At 42.8% G+C, this 20,735-nt stretch overlaps 1 protein-coding gene across 1 annotated transcript in view; it reads left to right on the plus strand.

Moving 5' to 3' along the window:
• The window catches only part of CDK15 (cyclin-dependent kinase 15), a 34,694-nt gene that overhangs the window by 7,471 nt on the left and 6,488 nt on the right, over positions 1 to 20,735 (plus strand). Inside the window, exons 8-12 of the mRNA XM_010185912.1 lie at positions 978 to 1,101; positions 1,654 to 1,774; positions 7,670 to 7,763; positions 11,773 to 11,836; positions 18,908 to 18,956. Of these exons, the coding sequence (XP_010184214.1) occupies positions 978 to 1,101; positions 1,654 to 1,774; positions 7,670 to 7,763; positions 11,773 to 11,836; positions 18,908 to 18,956 (452 nt within the window). The remainder of the gene's footprint in view (positions 1 to 977; positions 1,102 to 1,653; positions 1,775 to 7,669; positions 7,764 to 11,772; positions 11,837 to 18,907; positions 18,957 to 20,735) is intronic.

Genomic DNA, 20,735 nt, shown 5'->3' on the forward strand with positions numbered 1-20,735 from the left:
TGCAAATGTATTTACCACTCGTTTAGGAGGATCATCTAGCTTGCTTCGTTTTTGCTGGCAAATGTTTGTTTTTTCTCTGGGTGATTCCTATCAAATATGCTACAAGTATGCAGAATATTACAGGGACACTTTTCTGGTACAAAAATGACCTATGGGTGTCACTGTTTTTCCTCCTCTTCAGATTCAGCTTCTGGAAAAAAAAATGTTTTCACTGGTGAAGTCTAATTGCTTTTGCTGTATTTTGTTTCTATCTGCTGTCCAATTTCATACCTTGTTTCAGCCCAACTTATTTTACCACAGGCTTATTTACACTGCCATAGTGGTGGGAGTTAGATATCACTTTCTTGCTTGCTTTTCTGCTTTCTTTCTTATTGCTTCATTCATCATATCTTATTTGCTATACCTGTTCAAATCAGGTCCTTGTTTTTTTTTCCAGCTTGAAGATAGCAAGTCACATTGTCAAACAGGTCAGTTCACTGGTCCAGCTTATGCTGCGAAGAGGTGGTGCATACAGTGGCCGTAGATCTCCCTCTGGTGGTGTCTGCTGGCTCAGATGGGCAAAACTTCCAGCTCCTTAAACATTCATTTTTTCTGTTTATCTTTGTCCTGAGCACTGAAATCAGAATATCTGCTGTTCTGAAAGCCAGGTCTGTGTTTTGGCAAGTTGCACTTGCTCCTGTAATCAATAGTCCATTTCCAAAGAAGAGTTAAATTTCTAAAATGTGCACTCAGGGACTGCACTGTAACTGCCCACATGGCCAAATATTCCATCCCAAAAACCTCAGCAAGCTGCAGGACAGTCATACCCCACCACAGTTTTCTCTTCCTCAGCCAGCTCTACACATTTTTGGGATTTTTACTGGTTTCTTACTTGCTTTGTCTCTGCTTTGTTCCAGGAGTTCTCTTGAATTTCAGAGTTAATGTATCAAAGCAAAGTCACACAAAATAATTTCAGTTTTTTTATTGGTTTTGTTTAGCTCTTCATGTTCCAGCTTTTGCGTGGCCTGGCTTATATCCACCAACAACACATTCTTCACCGTGATCTGAAACCCCAGAACTTGCTCATCAGTTGCCTTGGTGAGCTCAAATTAGCTGACTTTGGTGAGTCACAGTTTGGATACTGCTAATATATCTGCTCGGACCAAAGGTTTAGCATGCATATAGATCTGTATCCACAGACAATTAAGGCATAGAAGCATAACCTCTTACTGAACTTTAGGAAACTGTTTCTGTGGTCAGTCCAGCCTCTCTTGCCTTTATATTGATAGGTGCAGGGAGTAGCCGCATTTAAGTCACAGCAATTACTGCCACATAAAACTGGCTCAGGAAAATTGAGAATCAATCCCTCTCTCTTCAGAAGATAATTTAACATGCTCTTGGAATTGGTTTGAGATGGTTGCTTCAGTCACAAATGGTAAAGCACTGCAAAACACAGCATATTGCTTGATCTGAGCTGCCCCAGAGGTATATTCCAAACACACTTTGCCAATTGCTTGTAAACTGCATTGGGATTGCTTGTGTTTCAAGATCCAAGAGAAAATAATGTCCTGTTTCCAATTATTACCATCTATGCATTGTGCAGGTAGAAGGACTGTGCTAACACAGAAGTCTTGAAGGTTGTTTTTTTGTTTTGTTTTGATAATATTTTTGCAGGCCTTGCTCGTGCCAAGTCTGTACCCAGACAGACATACTCCTCTGAAGTGGTCACATTCTGGTACCGTCCTCCTGATGTCCTGCTTGGAGCTACGGATTATTCTTCTGATCTAGATATCTGGTACTGACCAATTTCAAAGCATCTGGGGTCCCTTGGGAAAAATAATCTCTATCTGAAATAAATTAAGTCAACAAAGTTACAGTAGTAAGTAAAGGAATTAACACTTGTGAGCACAAATGTATGAGCAGGAGTTTTGCAATGCTGGGTTCATAGAAGTTTTTGGGAATTATGTAATTACATCTCAGCTATGGATTTATATAAAGCTCATCTGATAATATTTATGAGATACGTACATCTCATTTGGTAGCATTTATGAAGCGTTTTCAGGTCTTGCAACAGAACACCTTTGCTTAATGCACTTATTGTTTTTCATCAATGGGTCCAATCGCAACTGCACCAACAATAACTTTGGTAATGAAAGGTGTCATTAAATGGTTTCTGAATGGGTCTGGAGATAGAAAGGTGTCTGAGATTTTAATTATTTCTGTGATGCTTTGTCCTTCTCAAAGAACATGTCTAGATGCACTCTGCATTTCATGCAGGAGAGGAGCTGTTATCTGTTAAAGCCTTCTTACCTTATGAACTCTATCCCAAAATCTTAATGTGGCTGGGAATCACAGGAAACAAGCCACACATTAGCAGAGCTGAAGGGAATAGGGTATCTGAGAGCAGTCAGAAAGCAGGAGAGGATGAGGGTGTCACAGGGGTCCCAGTAGTCCTTTTGGGCTTGCCTGGCTGTGTAGCTGGGTCCTAGTTTTCATCTGCCTTCTGGCTCACTTTGCACCAGCCTGAGCCTGCTTCCAGCAATGCAGTCCTGACTTAGTCACAGACAACATGCAGCTCTTGAAGCTGAAAGAGACCACCCTTATTCTGGGCAATTTTGCATCTGTAGATAGTATTGCTGCTTCACCCTTTCTTCAGACCATTTAATTTTCTGCCTGTGCCTGTCACAATGGGACTTTTCTTAACTGCTCTGCAGAGTCAAAGGCTGGGAAGGGGTGGGAGCACAACAGGTGGAAGAATGTGCAAGAAGAGGGCTGGCTAAGTTTACAAAGTGCAGAGCTCCAGGTCTTCTCAGGCTGTATCACCCTCCAGAGATCTGTGGCTTACTGGAGACTCCAATGGCCTGAGTCTGGAGGGCAGTTCAGGGAAAAAGGAGTATTTCGTTTGTTCACTTCCCTAGGCCTGCTGCTAATTTAATCGCTTAAAGATTTCTCCAAGGAGGAAAACTTTGCTAGATTCTAATGGCTTCCAGCTGCTAAGCCAGTCTAAATAGTCCTGCCTTCTTTCCCCCACTGCCTGTAACCTCTCACCTTCAGACAGTCTCTCTGGAACATCTGCTGAGTTTGAAGAAGATGCCTGCCTAGGAGGCTGGAGGGTTTGTATTATGCAGATGCTGATATAAGCCTGTTTTTTTGTTTTTTCCTGAAAGTTGACCTCTGTCCAAAGCACTGGCTATACACAGAAAGCCTGGCATTTCTGCCCCTGCAAAACCAGCATCCTCACTTCATAACTCTGCTCCAGTGTAATGAATAGGAATATTGGAGTAGTATACAAAGATCCCATCCAGCACTCTGACCAGCTCCAACAGCACAGTACTCTCAATCCCACTGAACTACATTCACACTGTAGGCACCTTTGTTATAACTCCTTATAATAACAACATTCAAAGTGTTTGCCCTAAAGAAAGATGTCACGCTGAGAGAATAGAGAGTACTTCAGTGAACTCTATTCAGTAACTTCCTCTAACAAGAGTCATTTATTATCTTGATGTACACTGCATTTAATTTCAATTTTTGTCTATTAGGAAATAATGTGAATTCACATAGATGTTACTTGTCTATTGGGAAGAAAGAAAAAAAAACGCGTGTCTTTCGGATGCTGCAATTTACATGAAGACAAGTCAGAATGCCCTTGGTAATGGCATGAGACAGTGGGTGTTAAAGCCTTGGTTTAAAGAAACCAATTATAACAAAATAAAACATTATGGCAATTCATGCATAGTGTGGTTGAGCAGCAATACTGTCAGTGGGAGGCACATGGGAAGTGAATGAGGCCTTGAATGGATGAAGAAAGAAATATAGGAGGAGACTCATTCGCTCTTGGACTAACTAGAAAAGCTGCTTTAATCTCTCTGTATCTTTTTTCTCTCTCTTTCTCTCTCACTATCTCTTCAGGACTTTAGAAGATTCAATTAAGGGATTTCAGGGAGACTAATGTTTCAAGGAATTTACACTGCATATCAGATTTTTTTTTTTTAAACACCAAGTGCTTTATGCATATGTAGTACTAGCAGCTGCTAATATTCTGAGTGCCTTAAGTCATGGCTTCAGTCAGGCTTTCCTTGTACGGTTTTCCAGTGGGGGAAAAAAAAATCACAGGAATCTTCCCAGGTAGATTAATGTAGAATAGGAGTTCCTGTGCAGTCATTTAATGTGGACCTGCCAGGTTCACTACAGCCTTCTTCCCAGCCTGGTTCACATTGCCCCACTATGCCAAACTCAGAGATACTGTTTGGGCTCCACTGTACAGACCACATTCGGTAAGGAACAAGAGAAAGGCTATATTTCCGGTTAAATATAAAATTGCAATCTCCCAATGCCAGAAAAACTGTGGAAAGGGAACTCTGGTATGATGCAGAGATATTTTATATCTTAACCCTGATGAAGTTGTCTCTCCACTGTGTGATGCAGCACTGCAGGCTGAGGAGTAAGTGTGGTGTTCAAACCTGCCCCAGGGATTGCAAGCAGATGCAGCAGTGCTGTCTGATACAGTTCTGTTTATGCTCACTGGAACTAAATATCCCTATAACTGGTTATACCTCTCCTATTACTTAACCAATCACTGTCTTGCTTCCTGTGCATATCTGGCACATGCTGAAACTTCATGTCTAGGCCTCTTCCCAAAAGACCCCTCCCTCTGCCCTACCTCTCCCCAAGGCAGCTATATGGGACTGAGACTCTTTGAGAAACTTACAGACTTTAAGGGATAAGAGGACCTCGGAAATTAGTATTAGAGGAGTAAGAAGGAAAAGGGGAAAAAAAAAAATTAGGTCTAAGTCTTTAGAAATATTTAAAAAGTGAATGTTTTTGAATCTTCTTCATTAGCAGAAGGATCCTCATAATGCTGTCAGAGCAGTGACTGTAAAACCTGTCTCTCAAAATGAAAGTTGAGGCCTCTGCTGAAAGGCGAATGTGATGGCTAGCACTAGTTTCCAAAGTCCTACTTTAACAGATAGACAAAAATACCTCAGAAAGGAGGGAGGTACCCATATATCAGTTGTTCTAGGTACTTCTGGCCTTTTTTTGTTTTTTTTTTAAGAAAAGCATATTTCATCTGGAAACACACAGAGATATAAACAGTCTTAATTGCCACTGATGAATCAATACAGTATCAAGCAGGCATTGAAGGCAGCTGGTCAGCTAAGTCTCACTAGAAGAAGCAAAAAAGCCCTTCCATTCCAGCAGTTGTGGTTGCTCTGATAGTTTTGTCTTTATTAGAGACACTGAGGTTTAAAGGCTTCCAAAGATAATGAGAACAAACCAGGAATACAGAAGAAAGCTCTACCAGAAGGTGCATTTGTAACAACCCACAAATTGTTCATCTCCTCAAACTGACAGCTTGCCCATTAGTGAAAAAACTGTTTCATTAGATTTGAATTTTTGAACTCTTTGCTCATGAGTAATTCTTAACAAATGTTAGTTGAATCTAAAAAAAACCCCAGCTTTCTAGTTCTTACTTCCATTTATTGCTCTGTCTGGATTTCAAGCCTTCTCAGCAATAACAGAAACCATAGCAGATCTGGTTTTCCGTCTGCTATGAACTCTGTTTCCTTAGACCTTTGCAGCGGAGCAGTTAGGTCATGAGGACCACATTTATAGGGCACTTTAACAGTTACTAGCCCCTTTTCCTTAATAACTGCTGTGTACCTCCAGATGTGTCCCCAAATCCTCAGTCTTAAATTCAATTTAGGAAACAGCACAGCCAGCACTGTTCATTAGAAAGGATCCCTATAGAAGCTCTAGTTGCATCTGTCTCATTTGGGGACTGTAGTGAGCCCACATGAAGTTCCTGCTGTTGCCAGTCTAATGGCCATTTCTAGCTAGGATGTATCAGAATCCAAACTGTGGGTGAATGTCACAATCATTTACTCCAAAAACACATAGAGCTAATTCTCTTCTCCCTACAAATCAGGAGTACCTAAATTGCTTTGACCCTATACAGTTAAACTTGTGGAATGGAAGCAGTGGATTACAGCAGTCCCTGTGGTTGCGAAATAAGGCGAGCCATTCAGGGGCATACATCAGTTGTGAAAACAGAGGGTTGGTATGACACTGGTCTCAGTAGAATCAGTCTGTGGGCTCCAGAATAATATCTAGTGATGTGGTAGTGCTATGAAACACAAAAAACCCCTATGTTGCAAAAGCTGTGGGTTAAGTTTCATTCCGCCTGGACACTGTAAGAAGAGCATATTAGTCAAATAAGGAGCTAAGCTCACAAGATCCAAGGTTAGGGTACAGGAGGCTAAGAGAAAGTGCAGGAGAGATGTCTGCGAAAACAGCATTAGATATGGATCTGCAAACAGGCTTGGCATCACCTGATGTGCAAGGATGACCAAAATGAATACTGCAGATGAGCTGCACATCAGGCATTCAACTGACCACAGCAAGATGGGAAAAGCATCTGCGGTGTTGCAAAAACAAGGTGCAAGGGGTAACACAGTGGTACAGATGACTAGAAGAGATTACTAGTTGCTCAGCAAGTGAAAATAATACTTTCAGGGTCTGTTAGTCAAAACTGGGTTTTCAACATTTGAGGTTAAAGGCCTCAAATTTGCTATAACCAAAGAATATTGAGACTGAAACCTGAAAAGTTGGGATGAGACTTAGTGAAAAGACAGGAAACCTAGAAAACGTTTGGGGGAAGAAGATTAAAAAGTGAGCAGAGTTTTACACCATACAATAAGAAATGGAAATTCTTGCAAATAGATAAGTATACCCTGACCACAACTGTCTCATCATTATTGCCTAATCCACCTTAGGAAAATGAAGCATTTTTTTGCAGGGTTGGTGCATGTTTTTAAGCTTTGGCACAAGTGCAGAGCAGGAGATGGCATAAAAATACTTTAACTTGCTGTTGTCACTGAGTTCTTTATTCTATGAAAACTTGCCTTCAGTTTTCCAGTGAAGAGCTAATTGCTTCTGAAGGAAAAATTGCTCTAGTGGTTAGTGCCTCTGTGTTTTCTTCATCTAATTTATCCTTCAACTACTGTGTAGTAGTTCCCTGTTTATCTTTCCTACTGTTATCTTAATTATGCACCTTTTTCTCTTGGAAAACAACCTAGCATTCCACAGGCTTCTGCCACAACCATGTTTTTTAGATGGGTTTGTAATGGGATAAATTGAGAGAGACTTGAAACAATTTTTTTGGTGCTGGGAAAAAAGATGGAGCTTAGTGGGTTACTTTTCCAAGGATATCACCTGTCTTGTCTTGCTGGTGAAGGGTGGGTTTTGGGTTTTTTTAGTGGATGGTGCTGATGAGAAAAAGGAGATAGGAACAGACTTGTGTGGAACTTTGCTTCCCCCCCCACCCCCTCCAAAATTCTGGAGGTATGTGAATGTGATGCATCTTTAGTCTGCTCCCATCTATTTGACTGGTCAGCTTTTTAATTCAAGTGTTTCAATCTGTAGGACTTGTATGAGGTTAACAATACTATATACCATGAGGTGGGTATACAATTCCCATGCATCAGACTGGTACTTTTCAGACTTGAGCTGGAAAATACATAGGATTTACAGCTTATATCAGGATTTCTGCATTTACAAATCAGGATTTCTAAATTTCCATTCCAACAACTATCTTTCTTCCTTTCTCCCCTGCCCATCCCAACATCCCTGCCCATCGTATTACATATGTCATGTATGTGAATGAGTTAATACCTTGGTTCTCTTGCAGGAGTGCAGGCTGCATATTTGTTGAAATGATCCAGGGACAGCCAATATTTGCAGGAACTTCTGGTACTCACGAACAGCTGGCGAAGATCTGGGCGGTGAGTAAAAGATACCTGAAATAGGAGCCTGTTACTCAAGCCCCCGACTTAATTTTGAAGTCTTAAGCATAGGTCCTGAGAACAGTAGAAATAATTTGGCCCAATCTGCCAAGTTCATAGCAGACTTTGTAACCCATTTTATATTTGGCAACTTTCTTACAGACACAGGAGTAAATTAAATGACTTTCCTTTGATGTTTGTCATCTCATCAAAAATTTAAAGCCGATTAAAGTGACATCAAATTGAAGAAGGCATAAAAGGTGTGCAGGTACTGCAAATTCTATTCCTTCTTGTTAAATCCTTTACTTTCTGTAGGATACAGAACACCATATTCTCACAAAGGAGCTCTAATACTGCTCTTAAGCTACCTTGAAAATGGTAAGACCCTGAGGTTTTTTGGAGATCCTTCTTCATTTTAACTTGGAACATTTTGTATCATCCAGTTTATGGTGCAGCCCCAGAGACCGCTTAGGCATAACAGAAAGTGTGAAATTACTTTATAAAGGCAGCAGCAAGTGAGAGCAGACATATTCAGGAGCCTCCTAAGCCATTTTTTTTCTGCTGGGGAAACTGAAACACATAGCCACATCCTTAGTGCAGCTTGGTAAAATCGAGACAGTTCTGTATGTTCTCGACTGCTCACTGCTGACCCTGTTACTGACAGGAAGGTCAGCCTATAGATTCCTATTGGGTTTTGCTGTAGGTGTCTGCCCTTTCATATCTAGTCCCAGTGATTTACTCTTCTGCACAGAGTGTTTCCCAAATGTGGATCTCCAAAGGAGAAAGTACAGAAAACTGGATTATGGCAAGTGGTGAGAAAGGACTTTATAGCCTCAAGTCTGTGTAAGTCAGATTTTTCCTTTTTAATCCCTTCGTCCAGAAACACTCCTGCCTGGTAGGGTTTTCCTCTCTGCTTTTAGCTAGCATGTGATAAAAAGACAGACAAGTAGATCCAGTTCTTAGACTTGAGTTCAGTCCATTTAAATAAATGCTGAATTTCTCTTTCATGGAGGGGGGGCAGGGGAAGGAATTATTGAGAAAACAAATCCATACTTGGCCAATTAACAGGGTTCAAAGCAAGGGCAGGGCCCAGTTTCCCAGAGTGTGAATGAAGGGTATCCTTCCACTTATGGCTCTGAAATCTCTAGATACATTTCCTGTGGTTTTGCAGTTGAAGGGTTATGGCCCTATCGTCATTTCTCTGGTATTATAACTAATACCATGATTAATAGGATTTGTGCTATAGAAGGCAAAAAAAAAACTTATTTAAAAATCATGAGGAAGCTTTAAGAGCCATGAAATAATTAGTGCCTTTCACAGAAGGTTTTATGTTATTATACAGCCTGGAATGAGGCTCTGTGTTAGGCCAAGATTTCAAAGCTCCTTAGAGGCTTTCGATGCCTAACTTGAGATATGCTGCCAAGTGTGAGGTTCAGAATGGGGATTCCTACTGTTTTCTAATAGTCAGTTCCTTTCATGTAGTAATAATAGAGGCACCCTGGTTTAGAGACCGTCTGCATTTGTGTGCTTGAGTCTGTATCACCCAGCATGCTTCTCTCCACGTAGGACTGTTGGTTCAAACACCACATAGATTTATAGCTGGAAAATCCCCGTTCTGTGAAATGTGTTTGTCCTGTTGAATCATCAGGACTGACTGTCATTTCCCCAACATTTCTTCTAGAGGCAAGTGCTACCTTAAGCAGTCTCCTGAGCTGTCCCTGGCTGCTCCTTCCTGCTCCTGTGTCACTTCTTGCATGTGGGGCTACATGATCTGGGGATCTAGAACTTGGTTTTCTCCCTGGCTTACTCTAAACAAGAACAGTTTGTTTTTCCAGTTCATCATGTGGCTGCAGAAATAGTAGCACTAATGACCAGTAGTACTCATGAAGGGGTGACTCAGGTGCAGGACCAAAAGGGAAGGGGACAAAGAACAAAGAGCTCCTTAGGCCAGCAACGCTGGTTATGGAAGTACGGCCTGAGTGAGTGCAAACAGCAGTGTCCCCAGTTCTCTCTTGGCATGAAGAGTAAGCAAACCTGACAAACTTACGATCCATCACTCAGTTTTTAAGAGATCAAGCATAGGTTTTGCATTCCAAAACTCCATCTTATTGATTAACATTGTGCTGAGAAGGACTTTGTGTGGGCTGGATTAGGCTGCAGCATGCCACCAGTGTGCTTCCGTGGCTGAGCCAAACACATGACAGGTGCCAAATGGCTTCTCTACATAAAATATAACTTCCTAGCAAAACTAAGCAAAATCAGCTAGGTTGATTCCTTCAGCTGGTTCATCACAGGAGAAGCAAGCAGTTAGGGGGCAAAGAGAGAGGACAATGACTTATACCAACTAAAAGCATTTGCTGAAATACAAGCATTGTAAATATGTTTCTGGCTGAAACGATGCGTCTTCCAAAGTGGACTGAACCGAGCTGCACCAAGACCTTTCACTACAGTAAAAAGTGCCTGCCTGGGGAAGCACGGCAGCATAGCAAGTATAGAGAAGCTGTTTCACTTTGTCTGATGGCATGGACCAGAGAATTAACAGCTAGATTTAGGGGGATACACAACAGATAAAACCATCCCCAGAGTATAATACATTTCAACTAAATAAATATAACTGTCTGATTTGGCAAGGAATGTCACTAAAGGTCCAGGGGAAATAAGAGAACTCTCTCTTTGCTGTGCACACAGAGTTTGTTTTGGGCAGACCTGCCCTACTTCCATGATACACACAGCAGTCAAGAATGGTTCCTCATCTAGAGCTGTCAAATTACCCTTGGCACGAGCCACCTTCCAACATATCCATATGGCTGAACACTGCAAGGCACCTTCTCTGTGGGGAGCTTTCAAGCTTCCAAGACCAATTTTACAGGTGAGCAGAGACAAGGGTCCTGCCCCTTGGTCTTTGCTGTGGTGAGCCGAGTCCATAAGCAGTTTGGAAACATGGGCCACAGCAAGCCACCCTGTCTTGCTTGCTCCACCACGAGCACCATGCTAATATGCGCCAGCCATGAGAGGCAATCCTTGCTTGTGGCTGTCTTCTCCAGGTAGCCATAATTGTCCTCACAGCTGTTTCCCAACTGTAAATAAGAAAAGTAACCAGCTACCAGATGCATAACAACTGCAACAATCAGGCTTTATATTTCTTCCTTTTTTAAAGTATGTTTTACTGATGCCTGTTTTCTTATAATCTTACTACAAGTTTCTGTGAGGCCAAGTTCCTCATATCATAGATCTCAGCTTTAATTTTAAGGGAAAGAAATTGTCTAGCATATGCAAAGTGTAACTAATGTGAGACAAATCTAATGTTGGAAAAGAGAAAGTGAATTAAAAACCCTGACAATTTTAATGTTCAAATATCACCATTTTTAAGGAAATTGATAATTTTGGTGGTTGTCTGGATGATAAGCTTTGAATGCTTGGAGTCAGCAGTAGTGATTTATAATACCATATAATGTGCTGTGAACTCAAATATGTGGCTTTACCTCTTTAGCACAACTCATCCATATCTATAGGCACGAGGCACTTTGCATGTGGTGATAATAACACTAAACATCCGCAACTGCAACCAGCACAGAAATCCAGATACGCTTCTATCACAGCCTGTGCTGCTGCTGAGTATATTGGCTGCTGTCAGTGCAAGCAGGCAGAACAGGTCCCTAGTGCATCTCTGGCACAGGAGGACACCTTCAGCAGTGAACGGGGCTGAACAATGTGACCCCTGGGCTGGCAAATACACACAGGAGTGGCACCTGGCAGTGAAGCTGTGTATGGGTTCACTGATGTTCCCAGCAGCAACATTCAGTCTCAGCAGGACCCTTTCTGCTGTAAAATCAATTGCTAAAATGTCAGTGTCCTTTACGTGTAGTGGTAGATCCAGCATCAGCCAGGGCAGTGTGAATCTGTGCTGATTTACAGTAAAGTCTCTCTCCATCAAGACAGATTCCTCCAGCTGTAAACCAAGGCAGACAGAGGCTATTGCTTTTCTCACTCTCTTTCTTCTTCTGCACAGGTACTGGGGGTCCCAACTGAGGACACCTGGCCAGGAATTTCCAAGCTCCCCAACTATAACCCAGGTAGGATTTAACTCACAAGAATGCCAGCTTTTACTCTGAGCCTCTAGCCACTCAATTTTTGGGTCAGTAATTCTCGTTATGAAAAACCCTGTACTTCAGTGTTACTAAATCCATCAAACAACTTAACAACAGTGTTGTTGTACACCACCACTGGAATTGGCCTAGGATACAAGCAAAGGTACACGTGTGGCAAAGGTGCCTCACTGGGCTTTGGGTGTATGTTAGGCTTCATTGCTGCAAGTGATGACAATATAGTTAGTCTCCAGTCCTCAGTGGTAAGGACTGATGCCTCCTGGTTTAGACTGGAGAAGCTGTCAGGTACCTGGAGACACAGTTTATCTGAACTCTCCTCATTTTTATGGAGATTGGTTTGGGGCCCTTTAAACCTTGGTTTTAAAGGTCACTGTCCCAGATTTTGATGTGGGCAAGGTGAGAAATCTGTGTGATTTATAAAGCTGGCTTCCTTTATTTCCACATGGGCTGGTAGAGAAGTCTGTGTCCTGGACTTCAAAGGGCCAGTTGTCTCTTATTTTGATGTGGGGAGGTTGAGAAGTATGCTTTGAAAAGCTAGCTCAGTCACTTTCCCTCTCTCTCTCCCCCTTTCTCTCTTCCTCTCTCTTTTTGTTTAATGTTTTCTCTTGGGAAAATATATTCAAGTGTCAGTGAGGGGGAAATGATGAGCACTGATTCTCAGCCTCTCAGCAGGATCATTCTCTAAGAGAAATATAAAAGTGAAATATTAAAAACCCTAGAATGTGAAATCCATCCATCTACAATCTGCCATTCTCTCTCACTTGTACCCTAAGAGAGTGGTGGGGGGAGCCTGTCTATGTGGAAGGGGGAAAAAAGAGCAGGGGTGAGAGAAGGAGGGAGAAGACATGCTTTAAGCAAGAGGTTTACAGGTTTAGTAGAGCATAGTAACGTCTTTTCAAAGAAGTGGGTGTCACTCTGTGACCCAGTCCAAGATGCCCCTTCTTTGATTCTGTTGCATGAACACTAAACAGCCCCCATTTTCACATGGTAGCTGCGATTGGCTGAACAATAACCTGGTCTCACAGTCGAACGGACTGGAATCCTTCACACAATTAGCTGAGACACATTAATCAAACCAGCGTGAAATGGGAATGTGTCGCTGTCCACAGCAAGTTTAATTTGGATAGGAAGCAGCACAGAGCAGACAGAGGAAGCACTTTCTTCTCTAAGTTGCTGAAGGCTTGGCTGTGTAGTCTACAATTTGGGAAGAGCAGTCTGGGAGAAAAGAAATGCTCACATGTTGGACAAACTTATCACAAAGAATTTTTTTATGCCAATCATCTGCTCATACAAGACCAAAAACCCTCAGTGATGATGATTAGGTATCTTTATGCTATATAGAGAGAATATTCCAAAAGTGCAAGCATTAAGGCTACACTAGCAAAGAAACTAGTACAGACAACAGAGAATGTGTGAGTGCCCAGAACTGTCCTTGAGCGGTGACTCCTGCTTAGCTGTTTTGTCTGAGTGGCGGTGCTGTCCTCTGCTGCTGTGGTGGATGCCAGTGTCAGGGCTGGGAGGGAGAGGACAGGCACCCAGGCAGCGTGGAAATAGCTGCATTAAAGACAAGTCTAGTCAACATAAGCAGTTTTCAAGTCTGAGTTACTTTCAGGCTTGATAGAAAGTTTCCCTAGTGGACTCCAGCAGGGCAGAATTGACCTGTAGTGTGCTGTGCCCCTGTGATGCTGGTCCCTTTTGTGGCTGGAGACAGAAATGCAGGAGTTAGAGGACACCTTCCTGTGGGAGCTATGCCACTATGCTAGCAAACACAAGGGAGAGGGGTGCTGAGCCAGTGTTTGGGGCAATAGCTGTGCCAGCTGGAGAGGCAGCATCCCTTTCTCCTCCTCAGAGCCTGCCTAAGGGGCTCCAAGCTGCTCCAACCATGTACTGGAACCAAGCACTTGCCTCACACCTGGATTATATAAACCAGTCCAAGTAGAAGCAGCTTAGTCATATAAGCTTGGACTATTTGCCCTACTCATGAACTAAATCAAGTCAGTTTTTGATGGGGCTGCTGGTAAGAAGGCAAATTTGTCTCTTTGTTTAAAGCTATTTGCCGTTCACATGCTCCTGTGCACTTCTCCTCTCTTCCCTGAAGCACAAGTGCCTTTCTACCCCCCAGGACACACTCAGCCTGAGTCGAAGCTGTGGAGTCTGCCTGAGAAAACCTCTCTTGAGGTTATTTCCAGCCCAGCTGTGTGAATCTGAGTGCCTGGGATGGTTCAGATAAGCAAACAAACTTTGGAGTGCTTCCCCAAATCTGATGGCTGAATGCTCTTAGCTAGTCCTATTGATGTTCCTGTGAGTGCAGGCAGCAAACAAACAAACAGGTTCCTGCTAGAGGCAAGGAATGAACACGAGGAAAACAAAGCACTGAGGTGTGATCCTATTCTCATTGAAGTTGGTGGCAAAACTCCCACTGGATTCAGCAGTGTAGGCTCAGCCCCAGACTAAGGTTGTTACTGGAAGGATTCCTGGGCCAGGCGGGTTAGTAGGAATTTTTGAAATGAAAGCTGGAAACCTTTAGATGTTTTCCTGTCACTACTGTGGGCTCGAGTACATCCTGCTGCAGTCTGAAGAGGAGATACAGCGTGGGCTGTAGGGTCTGTGAGCCAGGCACACGCAGGGCAGAGGGAGAAAGAGCAGCTCCTCTGCCCCCTCTAAGGGGAACTGGCAAGGGATGAAATGTGCAGAGGAGTATTTGACCACCCTATGCCCCTGTGCCTTCTTGCACAAAGACATTCAGAAATGGGCCTCATGCCCACTACCCAAGGTTTGCCAAAACCTCTACCTGTGCTGGATCCCAGGTGAACAGGAAGGATGGGTGAGCAACTGAAGAGCTGTGGCCAGCCCTGCAGCTTGTGATCTCCTCCTCTCTCTACAGGAGAGACACTGGGGGTAAGGAATTACATGCAGCCGTGGGACCTGAAAGTATGGTTCTATTCCAGCCCTGGCTTGTGAACTGGTTCCTGCTGTACATGAAGGGTTGGAAGACCTTCGGCCCCACATCCCAACATACTGGCCCTCTCCCTGGCTCCCTGGGCTTAGGAGCCCTGCCTGTAGCGACAAGACTTTGCCCTGTGTTTGTTCATTTGTTCTGTTCCCCTCATTTTGCTTCCCCTGAAAGAGGCAGTTGTAGCTCTGTTAACACTATTTTTGAAAGCTCTCATGCTGTGTGAGCTCAAATCCTTGCATTAATCTACTGCTGTGTTCATTTCACTGCGCTGAAAAGCAGGGAGTTTAAATCCGCTCTAAACACCATTGGTGACACCAGAAGGCCAGTGTTTTGATCCAGCCCCATTAATGGTTACAAGTTTGAATCTAGACAGCTGGGGTCAAGGGCAGGAAAGGATTAGGAATCACAGCCCATGACATTAAGCTAGTGTTTTTTGCCAAACTGGGAATACTGGAGAACCCAACACACTGAGTTGGTTTTTGTTTCCTGTTTCTGACATTTGGATTCCAAAGAGCAGGGAACAGTGCTTATTTGTTTATAACATTGTGAACTCACTATGAGTGAGCTTTATTCCTTGATTTATCGCAGAGGCTGACTAATGAATTTTCCTGTGGCAGGTAGTATCACCTTACACAGCAGACGCAGGTTTTACACTGGGCTTTTTCAGATGCAGCAATGACTTTTAAATTAAGCCTAGTTTTTCACGTATCTGCAGACTTTGTTACCCTGGACGAGAGTTAGAAGCTTTCCAGAGTCAACTTCTGCTTCCGAGTACACACTTTTAATATCTGTTGCGTTTCCAAAATGTCACCAGCAGATGGAGGCAACAAGCAGCAGGCTCTGAACCACAAACTTCAAATGACATTTTTGAGAATGCAGATGAAGTCTGCACTCCGAATGCTTTTTTTTTCCTTCCTTTTTTTTTTTTTAATCTCACTTTTTATGCTGATGCTTCATTTAACAAATGGGATGGTTGGAAGCTGAATTCTAAAACGGTGAAATTTTTATTGTCATAATAAACTGCATGTGGCTTTGATCCCAAAGGGAAGAGCAGCACTGTAACTAATGCACAGTATATGCCGGCCAGGCTGCAGGGAAACTTCCTATCTGTCTGGCACTGGGCACAGACTGCAGCTTCCAGCCTGCCACACAGCAGAGCTTTGCTTCTGTCCTGCAGCCACAGAGATTTCACTAATGAGAAAAATTTTCTCTGTGAGCCTGCAACCCCAGTGCCTTCATCCAGCAGCGCTTGGCATCCTCTTTCTCTCTCTTCATCAATTAGGAAAGTTTAACACTTGTCCTCTGGCTTGCTTGCCTCATTATCAGTTCATTAGCCACTTCCACCTGGGTTTTCATATAGGAAGGTATTTCCTCATTAGCACACACTGCCTTGCATACGGATAGAAAATAACAAACCCAAGTGCTGCCTTTCAGATCTACTGGTATTGTTAAAAAGCCAATCATTCCTACAGAATCCCATCATTTTATGTCTAGATCATCACTGTAAGACAATTAAATCAGTAGTTCATCCACTTTTCTGAATTATATCCAAATATTCTTTATCTCTTACCTTTAAGGAGTAGCTGTTTACATTGTTTTACAATTTTAGATTGGTCTTAATCTTACAGTAGGGAAAATATTTACTGCTCTGTTCTTACTCTGCTCGACACAATGGGGCCTCAGCATTCTCTAAGGGTTTGTCTATATGGGGTCAGTCAGGAGATTAATCTGAACTGATTTAAAGTGGATTAGTTAACTGCATTAAATCCTTGAGCAGAGACACACTGTTTTCTTACCCATATCTTCCAGTTATAATCAAAGCTCTGTGTACTCAAAGTGGCAAGTTTGGCAATCCTCACTCAAGCAGAATTCTCCACTGAGAGATGTGTTTGGAAAGGGACAGCAGTAGTTGGCTCACTGGCTCTTACACTACCCCTTGTAGATAATTATTAATCTCCATGTTATATAATTGATAAATTTAAGTCAAGAGGCTTGCTCAAGACAACAAAGACTATAATTTAGGTATTCCTGCCCATTCCCAGTAAGCAAGCTGATATTTGTATTTGTAATGTAAAGAAAATCCTATTTCCTCTTTGGAATGTTAATCCTGAAAAGACACTCCACAAAAACAAAGTGACATTTCACTTACATATCATTGAAACATTTTGCCCTGCTGTTATCAACTGAACGTGCATTTCTTAACTTTTATGTGAAACTCATTAAAGAATATTAATGTTAAGAGGTTTTAGTAAAGTACAATATTTAAGTCATCTTGACAGTTTTATTAAATATTAAAGGAAATTGATATATTGTCATGGAATGTTTCCATCTCACAAATCAAAATTTTCATGCAGAAGGTTACAACTTCTGAAAGTTTTTGACCAACTCTGTGAAGAGGTAAAAATTTCTACCTCATACAAAAAAAAATTATGCCTTCCCAAACAATTTTTTAAATTGTTTTTCTTCTATTCTGCCTGGAAACTTTACATCTCTACTCAATGTGGACAATTTATTTCTACACTTTTATTACAGCTCAGAGGACAAAATGAAGGAAACAAGAACCAGAGAAAATGTTGTTAGTGATCCAAAAGGAATGTTCTGCCAGAGTTAATCTTGGTGACTGATTTGGGAAGGAGCTATACAAGATACTAATATATAACTTCTGTATATTGGCGATAACTCCAGTGCTCTGGCACCTAAACAGTCACAAATCCTGTCCTAGGTTATATTGCCATTTACTGCTTTAGCAATTACCTTAGTATTTGGGTGTAGGAGGACACTTCAGTTGTGACCTGTTACTTACCCTGTGATAGACAGGTTTAACAACCTGCTTGCCTGGCTTAATGGTGAAAGATTGCTGCTGGAAAGGTTATGTGCTGAAAGTTCAGTCATTTGCACTTTTTCAAATTGTCTGTGCAACAAGTCAGACATGGAGTGACCCTGGAAATGGCCACACAGGCAAAGGCAAGAGGGGGCTCTCACTTTGCCCACAGCCAGCAGCTTCTGTCCCTGAATGATGTGGCTGGTGCTCCGGGGCAGGAAGGGCAGGCAGATGCTCTCAGATGGTGCAGCAGAAACTCCAGCCGAGCTCAGAGTCTACTGGCAACAAACCAGTGGTACTTGCCTCTTGGTAGTCTCACTGCCGTGGGGAATGCTTGTTCCTGTTGTGCTGGAAGAGAGGTCTACACCGCCCTTCCTGCTCTCCGTTCCGTGGCTAGAGCACCGTTCATCTCTGCTGTCAGAAATGGTGCTCAGGAAAACATAACTGGGGAGAAATTACAGCCTTTCTGATGCAAGAAAATGTTTCTCTTGATCAGCAATGAGGGGAAATCTTCCAGGCTTAAGCCACTCATTCATATCTAAGCCTCAGAAATTTCATGCTTTGTAAGAAAACATTTGAGGAATGTATTCCTCTCCATTTTCCGCAATGTTTAGAAATAAGTCCTTGAAAAATGGCAACAACAACACAGCCTTCCCAAAACTGCAACCTCTGCAATGTTCCAGTCCGGTAGAGATGTTTGAATCAGGAAGCACAAAGCCTGCATGAAAATGGTTAACTTGATAAACAGCAGACTTAGTGAGCGATTGACAGCAAGAGCAGAAGGGAAGAAGACAGTGGGACCCAAGTGACTTTGCTCTGTCCCCAGTCTTTCAGCCAGATCCATGCACAAAATCCCCATGTGTCTACAGGGGAATACAGAAAGCTCAGCAGCCCCTTGGTAAGCCAAGACAATGCTGGGGATTCAGCCTGCAAACCTCTTTCTGCTTCCTTCGTCTGAAGGCTTTAGGGACTGAAACTGCTTTTATTGAAGTCAAAGCTAAGACTTGCACTGTAACAGAAGGAGGCCCAAGGCCTATATTCACAGATGTATGAAAGGAAAGAGTTACAGAACTGGAACAGCCTTATTAACACCAGTGCTGGTACTCAAGTCCTGCAGGAATAATGTATATTTATAAATACTAAGATGACAGATTCTATAGGGCCCTTTGAAATTCTGAGCACACGTTTTTTGTAAGGGCTCAAAGAATGGTTTTTGGCTTGATTTTCATTTAATCCTGTGATTGTATATTACACTTTCTAGAACTGGTTGCTTCCAGGAGACCTCAGAGACTCCGAGTCATCTGTGACAAGTAAGCTACCTGTAAAGGCAATGTGGAAATCGCCTCTGGGTTTATTTGTTTCTTTATGCAACCATTTAACTTGAAATGAGCTCTTTTGGCAAGCTCAGGAAGAGTGGGCTGGGACTGTGGTAACAAGCAGATCTAAGTCAGTTAAGCAACTGATTTTGAGAGATCGCAGTAAAGGTAGGCACATAGTGGGTTTATTATTCTCAGAGGAGCAGTGGTTATTCTCAGATAAGCAGTGATTCAGTGACATTATGAGCAGTTTTTTGCAGGGCATAGTTCAAATCAGGAGGTCGTACTTTCCCAGGCCCTCTTGCCCAGACTGAAGACAGACTGCACTGTCCCAATTTTCATTTCTGGAAACAGACTGTAGGAGCATTGCTCAACAGTGGTAAGGAAGATGTGCTAGGACAGCATTTTCAGGAGACAATGAAATAATCTTGTGATAAGTTAGGAGGGGAAAATTCACATTCTTCAGTGGCCAAAAGCTATGAGATTAGGGCTGTGGTTACATACCTCAGCTTGACCATGTACAGCAACATGTCCAATCACTCCCTAGTGTGCTAAGAGAAGGGATTATTTTTCAAGCATATATAGGTACACGCACACATATCATATATACATAATGTATATATGTTTCAGTGAAACAAATTTATAATCAAGCCAAGTGCCCTAACCTAACTCAGAGAGTCGATAAAATTGAATCTCCCCCCAGTACTGATTTTGAGGCACACAACAGGCTTTATAGTTATGTAGGAAAAGACTAGACAGGATTTTTCCTCAGGACTGTGTTCATGCACAGGTCAAGAATCAAATATTCTTTAAGGACATAACCACATTTTATATCACTGGTTTATTATCTGTTCAGTGCATCGCCTGAGATCCAGCCCTGCTCAGAGGGAAGTCTGCTGCCCTTCAGAGCTGGGTTTCCCAGACACTGTTCTGAATGGCTGAAAAAAGCACGCTGAAGTTTTCAGCAAAGCACAGGTTGCTGAAGTGCCAGCCATTGTCACACACATCTTCAGAAACACACAAAGCTCAGCATATCCCAAACCCTGATAACACAGGTTCTGGAACAGAACAAATCCTCTCTCAGCTTGAACAAAGAAATAACTATATTTCTTGCAACTCTGCTGTACTACACTTAGGCTTTTTTGGCCATAATCCCTAGACAGGCCCCATTACAGCCCTGTATCGAGAGGCTGGCCCAGCACCTCTGTGGCAGAGCTCTGGGCTGCATGTGGGCCCACTCCACCTCTGTGTTACAGAGCCCTTGTGCCGGTATGGCCAAACGGCTGCCTTGGCGTGCTCAGGTCTTGAGAAGGAAAGAGCTGCTTCACACAGACCACTCAGCCATGACTCTCCACGGCCAATTAAGAAATCAAACAGGAGCTCTGTGCAGAGCTCTGCCACCACCAGGAAGTCTGAGCCATGGTGGGAAGCACTGAACCATGTTGCTGCCCAGTGTGGGAGCCTGCAGCAGCAGGGACCGAGGGGGCAGAGGGTCTCTGGTAAGACCCTGCCATGGCAGAGGCAGCCCTAGCAAGCAGCCTCAGGCTGGGTGCTTTGGCTCCTTGTCCTGTCCCTGCTCCCCTAGGCAGCAGGGACTTGAATCGTTTTGCTGGGGGTGAGAATTCAGCAGTTACCTACCACAGTGAGGCCAGACACCGTTTGTAAATCTGTTTCTCAGGATCTCTCTCTCTCTGTGGTTTTTTTTCCTTCTTTTTTTTTCACATTTTATTGTCTCAAAACAAAAATGTCAGTATGTCAAATGCCCTGTGTAGG

This window comes from Mesitornis unicolor, unplaced genomic scaffold, assembly GCF_000695765.1.
Source record: "Mesitornis unicolor isolate BGI_N332 unplaced genomic scaffold, ASM69576v1 scaffold21030, whole genome shotgun sequence".
In the NCBI taxonomy this organism is placed as follows: Eukaryota; Metazoa; Chordata; class Aves; order Mesitornithiformes; family Mesitornithidae; genus Mesitornis; species Mesitornis unicolor.